Below are 14,350 nucleotides of genomic sequence, written 5' to 3' on the forward strand. Positions count from 1 at the left end.
GACAGAGTTGTTCCACCTGGCCTTTGGTCTGGACTCAGTCTGATCCTCCTCTTTCTTTTTTTGATGGAACCCCTATATACAAGGGACGCGGGTGGCGCTGTGAGTAAAACCTCAGCGCCTAGGACTTGCCGATCGCGGGGTGCGCTCCCGTCGCTCGGTCCCAGCTCCTGCCAACCTAGCAGTTCGAAAGCACCCCCGGGTGCAAGTAGATAAATAGGGACCGCTTACCAGTGGGAAGGTAAACGGCGTTCCGTGTGCTGCGCTGGCTCGCCAGATGCAGCTTGTCACGCTTGCCACGTGACCTGGAAGTGTCTGCGGACAGCGCCGGCTCCCGGCCTCTAGAGTGAGATGAGCGTGTGGCAAATTGGTTTATTGGGACCCCAGCTAATTGATTTATTGGTCCTCAATTAGCTTTTATGGCAGCCCACACACTTCCCTGCGAGACTCTGCTCCGTCTCCAGCAGCTCTTCAGGCACGCCTTAGCAGAGATAAACACAGCGGTGATGAAACTGTCACGTCCTTCACTTAGCTTCCAGACAAACACACAGAGTCCGAGGTTTGTCCATTTCAGCTCTTTATTCCGACATTCCCCCAGAGATCTCCTGGGCTCCTTTCAGCCATTACAGGCTACATCTTTCTCCCTCAACGACCAGAGGGGAACAGAACAGAAACTCCTCCCAGGCTCCTCCCAGCTTCTACAAGCTGACGTCAGAATTGAGGCATCCTGGGAACTTCTTAACCTGTTAAGTTCCAAACCTGACACCCCCTCTATGCCTCACATTCTGGCAAGACCTTTTTGAGTTCAACACCTTCCCCTTTGCCTTGTGCCACTTCCCGGCATCTTTCCCAGGCACTTGTTGAACCCCTTCAACACTCCCAGAATCACACTGTGCGACACTTTTCCACGCACCTGTGATCTGATACCCTACTGACCCTTTAGGGCCAGCAGTTGTGTCTTCCCCGTCAGACTCCTCCCCCTCTGACTTGACACCCTGTTTGTGAGCTTTCTCCATTACCGGAGATGAAGCCTCACACCTGGACACTCCTTTAACAACCCTTGGAGATGCCCAAACCTGCCCTGAACCCTGACCCTGGACTTGGTCCCCATCACCGGGTTTTGAACCCTGATTCTGGACCTCATCCCCATCACCGGGCTCAGCCACAGCCTCCCTTCTCCTTTGAGAAGACTTTGCACCCGTCACCTGGTGACGTATTCCCTTTTCCTTGAAAAGCTTCTCCAGAGCAGACCCAGTAAACTGTGACCCTCGGTCGCTCTTGAACCCTTGCACCCTGGTGGAAAACTTTAGTTCCACCTCCGCAACCCAATCCTTGATCAGTTGCGCCGCCTCCCCCTGCGATTTGAGAGAGATACACCAGCCAACCTGGCTGTGGTCATCTGTCAGCGATGGCACATACCTGGCCCCACCCAGACTCTCATACCTCATGGGTCATGACAGATCTGTGTGTGAACAAGCTCAAAAGCTTCCTTGGCTACCCTCCCAAACCCGGGAAAACCAAGCACCTTTGCACCTTTGCATGCCCTGCACCCTAGGGACCTCCCACATTTCCGGAGTTTGTACCCTTTGTGCACCTGTGCAACTTTTGCACATGACTGGGAACCTTCCCACCACCCTCCAGAGGTGACTCCAGAACAAAGAAATTATTCTTGCTCTGCAGCTATGTTAGTCCGTTGTCGCCCCCCTCTGAAAATGGAACAGATGTCATTTTCAAAGCCTTTTTGAACCCCTGCGTCATTAGAGCAGATACAGATAACCGACAACTATTCAGTCCCGGCACAACGTAGACCTCTTCCTCCTCCTGTAAAGGAGAGAAAAACACGTTAGCCACACCACAGACTGATTTTCTGTGCTCCGTCTGCGAACAAAACAATTGTTCCTGTTGAAAACAGCCCTGCAGTTCCGCAGTTTGCCTATCAGGTGCTGCCTGATAGCAGAAACCAAAACACCCAGCGTGTCACTGTGTCCTGGCTGGAGTTGTTCTCCACAGTTGCCATAGAAGCAACAAACGTCCCGCTGCCTCTGTCCTTGGCAGCGTCCGAAACCGCAACATCCTGCGTTGCTCTGAAGACTGGACTTATCTCAGAGCTCCCAGACAACTCTGCAGCACGTATCTCCCGCTGCAGCAGATGGCTGGCCTTGAAGTCTGTAGCTGTGTCCTGTTTCCCAGGCTTCAACTTTCGACGCAAACATCTCTTGGCAGCCTTTGGAAAAAGAGGCTTTTCTGTGCTTTTACTGCTCACCGCCCCCCCCCCACTGCTCCCAGGGCTCCCAGGACGCTTTCCTGCACCCCCAGTGGTAGGTAAAGGGCTCCCAGCAGCTTGCCTCTCTCCAAGCTCCTCACACAGATGTCGAACTCCAGTGGAAAATCACTGCCTTGGGCTCCACCCGCTGGCCTCCTTCTCCTTCTTCCGGAAAAGCACTCCTTGCCAGCTCCGCCCCCTCTGAACCGCCACTTCATTCCAGCAGGCTCTTAAACTTGCCTTTGGAATCCTTCGCCCCCCCGACCTGCTCAGCAGCACTCCTTGTGGCTAAAGCATCAGGGACAGGGGCTCCAGCCTTTTTAGGCTTTTGTATTCCTTCTCCAGGCTCTGGCCTCCTGCTGAAGCTTCACAGCAAATGCAGCACATTCCCAGATAGCCCTTTCGCCCCCCCTCTGGGGCCCACAGCCCTTCCCAGCTGTGCACCGGCTCTCACGAAGGTGGTCAGCGCCATCTTGCCCTCCTGTTCTGCAGCAGCCATCTCCCAGCCCTTGCTGTTGCCTCCAGCCTCACAAATTCCCTGGAGCACTAGGCAAACGGCCTCTGGCTTCCTGGCACCCAGAACAGTAGACTTCAAATCAGCAGCCAGGTTGCCCAACTTCTTAAAGTGAGCATGGAATGTCCTCCAAGACCTGGCAGCCTGCCATCCTCTTCCGTTCTCCCAAGGGGCCCCAAGCTCACTCACCAGCTATATCCGGCTCCCATCCGTGGAGAAACGATTCCTTGCTGCTCTCAGCTCTCAGATCCAGAGCTCCAGCTGGTCCCAGCACTCAGCAACACAGGCAGCCACTTTGTGTCCTTTTGCCAGCCGCTTTTAAACTCCGCAGCTGCTCCTTCGCCTCTTAGCACCAGGCAAAGACTCTCACCACCTCCTGCCGTATTTCTCTGCCTTCGACCGCAGACTTCAAACGCATTCCGGCACTTCCAGTGACAGTTTTACAAGCGGTAATTACCCATAACCTGTGGCAAATTGGTTTATTGGGACCCCAGCTAATTGATTTATTGGTCCTCAATTAGCTTTTATGGCAGCCCACACACTTCCCTGCGAGACTCTGCTCCGTCTCCAGCAGCTCTTCAGGCACGCCTTAGCAGAGATAAACACAGCGGTGATGAAACTGTCACGTCCTTCACTTAGCTTCCAGACAAACACACAGAGTCCGAGGTTTGTCCATTTCAGCTCTTTATTCCGACATTCCCCCAGAGATCTCCTGGGCTCCTTTCAGCCATTACAGGCTACATCTTTCTCCCTCAACGACCAGAGGGGAACAGAACAGAAACTCCTCCCAGGCTCCTCCCAGCTTCTACAAGCTGACGTCAGAATTGAGGCATCCTGGGAACTTCTTAACCTGTTAAGTTCCAAACCTGACAGAGCGCACAACCCTAGAGTCTGGCAAGACTGGCCCGTACGGGCAGGGGTACCTTTACCTTTACAGTCTGACCCTCCTCTTTCTTTTTTTGATGGAACCCCTTATATGGGATCCTGTATATAAATTTTCCCACGGGCCTTTTGCTGGCCCATATAGGACCAGCATGGATAGCTGACCCTGGTGAACATTTGATGTTTCATTCCCTTCTGGTCTTGATTTGTGAGTCGCCAGTAAAATAAGGCTGCATTTTAAGCGATATTGTAATCAATTGCTTTTTTGCTTCTTTTAAACTGTATTTTATATTTGGTGTTAGCCACCCTGAGCCCGTTCTTGGCCGGGGGGGCGGGGGGCGGGGTATAAATAAAAATCTTCTTCTTCTTCTTTGCAACAAACAAAGACACACAGAACTCCCTCTCTGCAATGCAATCTGAAATTTGGGTTCCCTGAAGGTCCTAAGGACTTGGCCAACCTAATATTAAGAAAATAAGGTAAGCCAAAGGTTCTCTCCATATGAACCACCCTCTAGTCTCTGCTTCTCCATTTGTATTGTATTATTTTATGTAGTGTGCCTTGCCATTGTTTTACTGATTACAGTTTAGAAATTATTTATTGTAACTATTGAGTGGACTTCTGTTTAAACTTTTATATACTTATATTATTATTTTATACTATACTAATAATTGGTGAATGTTACTTTTTGATGTAGGTTGCTTATTTTAAAGTTTTGTTATCACATTTTTGTATTGCATTAGATTGTTATAAGATGTACATTTTTTGTTTCTTCAGCTTGTAAACCGCCTTGAGTATTGTAAGGTAGAAAGACGGTATACAAATTAAAAATGATGGTGGTGAACCTCGTGGGACTTTGAGCTGCTTCCGGATCCAGCCGAGACTCAGGTAGACTCAACGGCTGGAAGTGCCTTTGAGCAACTGCAGATGGTTCCACATTCCAGGACCGGGAGAGCCTGGCCTCGCGCCTTCGTTTCTTCAAGGCTGGATGACCACAGTGCCGTCCTTGTGGGGCATCCCTTGCGCTTGGTCCAGAAGCTTCAGCTGGTGCAGACTGCTGCAGCACGATTGCTGTCAAAGCGAGGCCTTCTTGGCATATGACCCTTTGGCTCAGAGGGCTTCACTGGTTGCCCTTTGGCTACCAGGCCCAGTTCAAGGCCTTTCCATTATCATAGGGACCAGTTTACCCATGAGATCCCCTCCTTACCCCACAGGCAGACACTTGACCGCTTCCACTACAGGTGCCACGCAAGACCTCAATTGTTTAGTATGGCAGCACAGACCCTTTGGAACTCCCTGCCTCTTGAGATCAAACAGGCGCCTCCCTCCCACCTTTTGGGGGAACCTGCTAAAAACATGCCTGTGCAGGTGCTTAGAAAGTTGAGGTGAATATTAGCATTTTAACTTAGCTTAATCGTAGTTACTGAAAACCAGACTTTCTCAATTTATTCAGATATACATAGGAGATTGGCTTCTTTCTCCTCAATATTTAGCTATCACAAACTCAGCAACGGTAACAAAGTTGAATGCTGCAAAGTGGACCGTGAAGCCTCCTGCCTGGTGTCAAGAGGCAGGGAGTTCCAAAGTACACTTGCTGCCACACCAAAAGATCAATCTTTAAAGTTGGAGGTTCCTACAGGGCAGGGCTGGCAAGTTGCACAGTCAGTGGCCCAGTATTCGTGCTTTTTAAACCAAAGCATATCATTTTCTCTTCCAGAAATGCTTAATTCTGAATTCAAGGGACACGGAAGTCTTTACAGACAGAGATGACAAGACAGCTTTCCAGATTAGTTAGCTGGGAGTGAGACAGTTGGCAGAGTGGCACTGGGCTGGCTAAGATGCCAGCTACTACAGGAATTGCTTTCTTGAGCCTTTTTAGCACTGCAATACCATTTCTTTAAAAAATAAAAAAGGTTGATTTTTAAGTCATGGAAGTGTGTGAGCAAATACTCCACATCTGCCAAGCTTTCAGGAGCAGGACTAAGGGGTGAAATGAAGCCCCCCAGATCCCCAAAGGTTGAGGGAAAGGGTCTATCTCCCTTCTTCATTGTCATTATCAGTTCTTTCCACCTAAGAAATGGGAAGAAAGCAGCTGCTCATTCTAAGCGCTGGGTTTGTTGGGTTGGAGATTAATGAGCTGACAATGGTATGATTCATCAGTAATAAATATGATTTTTTATTATCTGTAAGTGACGTCACATTTGAAACAATACAGAAGCAGTCAAAGGGAATTTAATTCTTTTATTCAGTCTCACATGCAATCATATGCGCTGAACACACAGAAACACATTGATAATGTGAAGTAACTGGGAGTTACAGACTCCAAATAACACTCAACATATGCAAGCAGATTAATGGAAGAGTACACATGATTTCCCCACCATTTTTAAAAACATTGTTTTTATTTCTCTTGGTACAGAAGATAACTTTTCAGAAAGCAATGGTTACAACAGTAAACAACAAATAACTTGTCCTGATGGAATTGCAGACTTTCATCCTGCCATGTGTTACAAGTTTCATTTGATTACTCTAAAAGATCACACCACATTTTCCCATGAGTGCTGGGTGGATTCCGGCAACAGTCTTAACAATTTATATATTCAATAAACTTTGGCCACGTGTTATAAAAGGAATATAGATTGTGCTCTGAAGATAGTGAAACTGTGGTGCCCAGAATTGAACACAGTATTTATTCTAGCTGGGGTCTGACCAAGGCAAAAGAAAGTGCAAATATTCCTGCCCTTGATCTGATTCTACCTTCTGCCACATTGGCCTCTGCTCCCCGTTTGGTGTCGTCTGCAAATGTGATGAGCATCCCCTCAGTTCCTTCATCCAAGTCATTTATAAAGACGTTGAACAACAACAGGCCCAGGACAGAACCCTGCAGCACCCATCTTGTCACTTTTCTCCAGGATGATGAGGAACCATGAAGGAGTCCTCTTTGGGTTCGGTCAGTCAAATCCACCTAACAGTTACCTTGTTCAGCCTCATTTTACCAGCTTCCCCACATAAATATTACAGGGGAGTTTGTCAAAAGCCTTACTAAAATCAAGATGAACTATTACCACAGCAGTCCCCTGAGAAACAGTCTGTAACTCCATCCAAAAAAAGAAAAAGAAAAAAGAGAGATTTCTCTGGCTTGACTTGTTTTTGAGAAAGCCATGCTTTCAACCTGTCTGTTTATGTTGTGAACCACTGTGAAATCTTCAGATGATGGGCACATAAATTTTTTAAATGATAATAATAATAAGGATATTGACAAGCTGGAACATGTGCAAAAGAAGGCAACCAAGATGGTTTTGTTTTATTTATGCATTTATTTGACTTCTATAGCGCCCTATAGCAGGGGTGCCAACTGGAATAAAATATAGGAGGCGTTTAGTAAGCCCCGCCTCGGTTAAACAGTCACAGGATGCGGTGCAAGCATGCCATTTGAATGGCTGTTCCTATGAACTGGGGGGTGGCCCCCTCACATATCTTACTGGGGGGCAAAGAGCCCTCAGACTCTAAGAGTTGGCTCCCATTCCCTACACCCACAGGTCACAGGACGATTACAACATAATGAATTTTACACAATGAAAACACAAAACACCGCCCCCAAAACCTGTAACCCCTACCTCCCCAACACATTTTTAAAGGGCATAAGATGTCAATCAGCCAAAGGCTTGTTTAAAGTGGTGTGTTTTTTTCTAGTGCTGAAAGCTGTATAATGAAGGGTTTTCCACTCTTCGTATGAATTCTTTGATGGAAAGTGAGATTGGAGCTTTTCCTGAAGCTTTTTCCACATTCCACACAATGATACGGTTTCTCCCCTGTATGAATTCTTTGATGGGAAGTGAGAGAGGAGCTCTGACTGAAGCTCTTTCCACATTCCACACACTGATAGGGTTTCTCCCCAGTATGAATTCTTTGATGCGAAGTGAGATAGGAGCTATTACTGAAGCTCTTTCCACATTCCACACACTGATAGGGTTTCTCCCCTGTATGAATTCGTTGATGGGAAGTGAGAGAGAAGCTTTCAGTGAAGCTCTTTCCACATTCCACACACTGATAGGGTTTCTCCCCAGTATGAATTCTTTGATGCGAAATGAGATAGGAGCTATTACTGAAGCTCTTTCCACATTCAACACACTGATAGGGTTTCTCCCCTGTATGAATTCTCTGATGGGAAGTGAGAGAGGAGCTATGAGTGAAGCTCTTTCCACATTCCACACACTGATAGGGTTTCTCCCCTGTATGAATTCTCTGATGGGAAGTGAGATGGTGGCTGTGAGTGAAGCTCTTTCCACATTCAAAGCACTGATAGGGTTTCTCCCCTGTATGAATTCTCTGATGGGAAGTGAGATGGGAGTTGTGACTGAAGGTCTTTCCACATTCTAAGCACTGATAGGGTTTCTCCCCTGTATGAATTTTTTGATGGGAAGTGAGACCGGAGCTCTTCCTGAAGCTCTTTCCACATTCCACACACTGATAGGATTTCTCCCCTGTATGAATTCTGTGATGGGAAGCGAGAGAGGAGCTATCAGTGAAGCTCTTTCCACATTCCATGCACGGATAGGGTTTCTCCCTTGTATGAATTCTCTGGTGCTTAGTGAGATCAGAGCTCGTACTGAAGCTCTTTCCACATTCCACACAGTGATAGGGTTTCTCCCCTGTATGAATTCTCTGATGGGAAGTGAGATGGTGGCTGTGACTGAAGCTCTTTCCACATTCAAAGCACTGATAGGGTTTCTCCCCTGTATGAATTCTTTGATGGGAAGTGAGATGGTGGCTGTGACTGAAGCTCTTTCCACATTCCACACACTGATAGGGTTTCTTCCTAATGAGATTTCCTTGATGGGAAGTGGAATTGGAACTTTTTCCACTTTCAAGATATTTATACAGCTTCTCCATTGTGGGGATTTTGTCATGGTCACCCTTGTCCTTGATTTCCAGTCCATCACTATCTGCAATGAAGAGTAATGGATTAGCACCTCAGGGAGAAATTAAGGAAGTATACTTGTTAACTCTGGTAATAGAGGAATAACACAAGTGGGTTAGATGGATGGTTTTCTGATGGGTTGGGTGCATTAATTAACGGGGATCAACCGACATCCTTAGGGGAACCTGTGATTCGATAAGCCTGGCTCTTCTCTCGAATGGATTTTCTTTGGCTCCATCATGGCATCCCTCCATTTCCAATGTCAGTCTTCTCTTTGGACAACCAAAGACTGACGGGAGGAAAAACAAAAACTGAAAACCTGACAGAAGCTACTTCAACTTCCCTAACAATTCTGAAGTTTAGAGTCAAAAGGGCCTGGGGAGTTCAGACCAGACTGATCCTTGTTTAATAAGCTGCAACTGGAGGAAGAACATTCACAGAAAAAAACAGTAATTTACTGTTCAAGGTTTTTTGGGGGGTATTGCGATATCCGGTGTTGTAGGGGGCACTGTTGAGTTCTGTGAAAATATATGAGGTTCGTCACATATGGAGTTTTGAATTTAAAAACAGATATTATGATCCCACTGGGAGCCTTACCGAGAGAGGCCACGATCCTCCAATTCTCCTCCATGACGTTCTTATGCAGAGCTCTCTGGTCAGGATCCAGCAACGCCCACTCCTCGTCTGTGAAACGAACAGCGACATCTTCAAAGCACACTGGACCCTAAAAGAAAAAGTGAAATGTCCTCCTCTGAGACAACAATATTGTTCACCACGACGTCTTGATCTATGACATTGTTCCACCCCTTGACCTCTGTCCCCACAAAGCAGCTTCCCCTGACCTGATCTGGATCCACAGCCACTGCTTCCTTTCTGTCCCCAAGGAAAGATGGATGAAGAGGTCTTCCTCTGAGACAACAGTGTTGTTCACCACCACCCCTTGAGCTAGGACATTATTCCACCCCTTGGCCTCTGTCCCCACAAGGCACCTTCCCCTGACCTGATCTGGTTCCACAGCCGCTGCTTCCATTCTGTCCCCAAGAATAGATGGTTGAAGAGGTCTAGCCAGTAACACTGTGTCACCTGCAAGAGGAAAAAGGTAAGGGGGAGGCCCAGAGTGCCTTCTTGTCTCACAGGTAAATCAGTGCATCTCAAACTACAGAGGGGCCTTTGAGAAAGTCTCACCTGCTGAGTGCATTTGGATATTTGGGTGCATTTCAGATGTTAGTTGTGCAGAAATATATCTCCCCTCCTCTGGGCTCTTGGTCCCACTAACTCCCCCAACAAAATATGTAAAGAACCCACAGATGAGTTGGAAAAGGAACAGAATGAGACTAAACGGAGAAAAACCTCCTCCCTCCTTACCCAGCTGCCTCTCTCTGGTGTCCAGCGGAGGCCTCTCTGCCTCAGAAGAAATCTGGCCCATTTCCGCAAAGAGATCCTTTCCCTGAATAAGAAACAAGAATTCAAATGAGAGAATGGGGAGAAGGATTAAAAAATGAATGTCAGGGCCAACTGCTTCAAGGGTGACAGATCTCATTCCATGGATGCCTTCCAGGGGGGGAAAAATGAGCCATCAGAAGAGCATGATGGGATGTTTTCTGTCCTGTCTGGAGGCCTTGGGAGTATCCAGAGGAAAGTCTCTCTCACCTGCTGCTCTGCCTGCTTCCTCTCCTCTGCCTGACTCAGGAGGAAACCTTCAGCCAGGGCCACCGCCTGGGAACTGGTCTCCGCTCCACAGTCCCTCACCCAGCTCTCCATCTCTGGTGGAAGGACAGCCAGGAACTGCTCCAAGATCACCAGGTCCAGCATCTCAGCTTTCGTGTGCCTTTCTGGCTTCAGCCACTGATGGCAAAGATGGTAGAGTCGGCTGCAAACCTCTCGGGGTCCTTTGGCCTCCTGGCAGCAGAACTGCCTCAACTGCTGGCTCTGCACCTCTGAGCGGAGGGTGTCCTCCTCACCCAGGATCTTCTGCACAGAGTTTTCCCAGAACCCCCCACTGCTCCCAGTTTGGATGGCATGGCCTCTTCCTGCTTCAGGGCCAGTTGAGTCTCGCTCATCCATCTGTGCTCTCAGGAAGCCTCTGAGAGATCGGAAGGAACCCTTGTTCTTCTCCCAAGTTCTGTCTGTCTTAAGGAGAGGCGCTACAAATCCTACAAAGCAAATACATTGTTCAGTTACAAAAGTTGTCTAATATCAGGAGAAGAAAAAGGTTCCCTGAGCAAGCATGGATGAGTCTTGGAGGGAACCAGGGCTGGACTGCACCACAGCCCAAACCATGAGCTATTTTATTTATTTAAATTTCTATAACACTTTAAAGAAAAATCTCAGAGCAGTTTACAGCATATTAAATCTGTGGGGATAATTGGGGAGTTAGAAGAAGATATATTATTGAATGATATCCTTCCTAACATGCACTAGCAAGTTCCATATTCTAGTTCCATACATCCCCCTTTTTTAGATTACGCAGCGATCAGCTTGTTGCTGACTCATCTGAGTCTTGGTATTAAAAATTCCTTCCTGGTAAGATCCCTTCCAATCCCTCTTAAATTAATAAGCACAATAATGTGAATAAGCAACACCCTAGTGGTCCCGGGCCCTAAGGAAGTTAGATTGGCTTCAACCAGAGCCAGGGCCTTTTCAGTGATGGCTCCAGCCTGGTGGAACGCTCTGCCTCATGAGACCAGGGCCCTGCAGGATCTGATTTCTTTCCGCAGGGCCTGTAAGACAGAGTTGTTCCGCCTTGCCTTTGGCTTGGAGCCAATTTGATTCCCTCCCTCCCTCTCTTTCTTTTTTCTTTTCCTTCTCCTCCTGCGATGAGGCTACATTTTAATATTTTAATGTTTCAATATTTCAATGTTGTATTTTAATTTTGTTTTTAAGTTGTAATCATTCAACTTGTTTTTATTATTGCTTGTAAGCCGCTCTGAGCCCGGTCTTGGCTGGGGAGGGCAGGGTATAAATATTAAAATTATTATTATTATTATATTAATAATCTGATTCACGATAATATAAAAGTAGTTTACTCACAGATTCATTCAGGTTGTTACATAACAACTAGAACTATTCCATAAAGAAGTTAGTCCCAAATGACTGCCACTAAGGAGTCACTTCTCCAAACACACAGCAACATACAAAATGGAGAAGCCACACTGATCAGAACATGGAGGCCGTGTGCTCCTCCATGCTAGTACAACAGACTGCACCCTCTTCAAGTCACATGGAGTGGAAGTCTGTCCCAGCTCAGGCGGAAACAGGAAGTCTTTTTCCTGAGTGGGAGAAAACATCCCCTAATGTGTCGTCCACTGTAGGAATATTGTACTTGACTGCAGTTTCACATCCCACAAAATCAATAAAATAGAAATAAAACCATCGGAAGAAAGTCAAATATATAGTCTATAGTCAAAGCAACATAACTGAAAACAAACATTCTCTTAAAGATATCAAAATAAAGCATTACAACAACAACAACAACAACAACAACAACAAAACAACAACACTAATAATAGTAATAATAATTTTTATTTATATCCCGCCCTCCCCAGCCAAAGCCGGGCTCTGGGCGGCTAACAACAATCAAATAATCCAATATTCTAAAAACATTTCATTATAAAAATTAATTAAAATCAAATTGATGGCAACTGTTAAGCAAAATTCTGTGCAGATTGCTAGAGGAGGGAGTCAGGCTGCGCCCTGACCAAAGGCCTGGTGGAACAGCTCTGTCTTGCAGGCCCTGCAGAAAGATGTCAAGTCCCGCAGGACCCTAGTCTCTTGTGACAGAGCGTTCCACCAGATTGGAGCCGCAGCCGACAAAGCCCTGGCTCTAGTTGAGGCCAGCCTAACCTCTCTGTGGCCTGGGATCTTCAGGATGTTTTTATTTGCAGACCGTAGGTTCCTCTGTGGGACATACCAGGAGAGGCGGTCCCGTAGGTACGAGGGTCCTAGGCCGTATAGGGCTTTAAAGGTTAAAACCAGCACCTTAAACCTGATCCTGTACTCCACTGGGAGCCAGTGCAGCTGGTATAGCACCAGATGAATGTGATATCGCAGCGAAGACCCCATAAGGAGTCTCGCCGCGGCATTCTGCACCCGCTGGAGTTTCTGGGTCAGTCTCAAAGGCAGCCCCACGTAGAGCGAGTTACAATAATCCAGTCTGGAGGTGACCGTCGCGTGGATCACAGTGGCTAGGTCAGGGCGAGAGAGATAAAGAGCCAACTGCTTAGATTGGCGGAGATGAAAAAATGCCGCCTTTGTTATAGCTGTAATCTGCGCCTCCATAGAGAGGGAGGTATCGAAGATTACACCCAAACTCTTAACGGACGGTGCTGGCACTAATTGCACCCCCGCAAGAGATGGGAGCTGCCCCCTCAATCCCATATCGTCCTGTCCCAGCCAGAGGACCTCTGTCTTCGAAGGATTTAACTTCAACCGGCTCCCACGTAACCATCCAGCCACAGCTTCCAGACATCTGGTCAGTGTGTCTGGGGCCGAGTCAGGATGGCCATCCATCAACAGATAGAGTTGGGTGTCATCGGCATACTGATGGCAACCCAGCCCAAAACTCCGGACAAGCTGGGCGAGGGGGCGCATAAAGATGTTAAAAAGCATTGGGGAGAGTATCGCACCCTGAGGCACTCCACACACCAAGGAGTGGCGCGATGACAATTCCCCCCAAGCGCCACCCTCTGTTCCCGACTAGAGAGAAACGAGCGCAGCCATTGAAGGACTGTGCCCTGGATCCCCACGTCGGCATGGCGGTGGTCCAGGAGTTCGTGATCGACCATGTCAAAGGCTGCTAACAGGTCTAGAAGAATCAGCAGCCCCGACCCGCCTCGATCCAGCTGCCTGCGGAGATCATCTGTTAGGGTGACCAGAGCCGTCTCAGTCCCATGACCAGCGCGGAAGCCGGACTGGAATGGATCCAGAGCGGATGTTTCATCCAGAAACCTGCCAAGCTGTTCAGCAACCGCTCTCTCAATCACCTTACCCAGGAATGGAAGATTCGAAACCGGGCGGTAATTGGATAGATCTAAACGATCTAATGATGTTTTCTTTAAGAGCGGATGCACCACTGCCTCCTTCAGTTCCCCTGGGAATATCCCAGTGCCAAGGGACAAATTGATGATATCCCCCAGAGGGGCCCGCACTTCGTCTGGACACGCTCTAATCAGCCAAGACGGGCACGGGTCAAGAGGACAGGTGGTGGGCTTTCCAGCTCGGAGGAGTCTGTCCACATTGGCTAGGGATATCCGGTCAAAGTGGTTCAATACTGGACCCGAGGACAGTTGAGGGGCCTCCAGTTCCTTTATTGTATCCAAATTGGCAGGGAGGTCATGGCGGAGCAACAGGACCTTCTCCGCAAAAAAGCTCGCAAATGCCTCACAGCTGTGTGTCAAATTGTTATTTAAATTTGGCTGTCCTTCAAGGGACGTTAAAGATCTAATTATACTAAATAATTGCGCCGGGCGAGAGCTAGCGGATGCAATGGAGGCCGAGAAGTAAGACTTCTTAGCGGCCTTCACTGCCATCTCATAGGTTTTCATAAAAACCCTATAAGATGTTCTTGAGGCTCCGTCACGGGCACCCCGCCATACAGGAGCTGGATATTCCAGCCCTCAACAAGCTGAGTCAATGAGTTGCCAGGGGGAGCAACATCCCGCAAGGCTTGGCGGAATCTATCAGGGTCCATCAGCCTCTGCGGGCGAGCCCAAATTGGCTGGCCACCTAAGCAGGGTGGGGGTGGAAAGTCAATCCTGGCTTTCAGAGCGTAGTGAT

General features: G+C 47.8%; 1 protein-coding gene across 7 annotated transcripts in view; it reads right to left on the reverse strand.

Annotated features, from left to right (window-relative positions):
- The window catches only part of LOC114595218 (zinc finger protein 75D-like), a 437,997-nt gene that overhangs the window by 407,828 nt on the left and 15,819 nt on the right, over positions 1-14,350 (reverse strand). Inside the window, exons 2-6 of one of the 7 annotated variants that reach the window (XM_077927875.1) lie at positions 10,226-10,728; positions 9,941-10,022; positions 9,576-9,658; positions 9,173-9,299; positions 5,876-8,600 (exon numbers count right to left, since the gene is read on the reverse strand). The exons of 2 other annotated variants lie outside the window; for them this stretch is intronic. In XM_077927875.1, the coding sequence (XP_077784001.1) occupies positions 7,324-8,600; positions 9,173-9,299; positions 9,576-9,658; positions 9,941-10,022; positions 10,226-10,639 (1,983 nt within the window). In that variant the 5' untranslated portion in view covers positions 10,640-10,728 and the 3' untranslated portion in view covers positions 5,876-7,323. Of the gene's footprint in view, positions 1-5,875; positions 8,601-9,172; positions 9,300-9,575; positions 9,659-9,940; positions 10,023-10,225; positions 10,729-14,350 lie in introns of those variants that run through there. 4 more of the 7 variants (XM_077927882.1, XM_077927880.1, XM_077927890.1 and 1 more) reach the window with 4 other exon arrangements.

This window comes from Podarcis muralis, chromosome 4, assembly GCF_964188315.1.
Source record: "Podarcis muralis chromosome 4, rPodMur119.hap1.1, whole genome shotgun sequence".
In the NCBI taxonomy this organism is placed as follows: Eukaryota; Metazoa; Chordata; class Lepidosauria; order Squamata; family Lacertidae; genus Podarcis; species Podarcis muralis.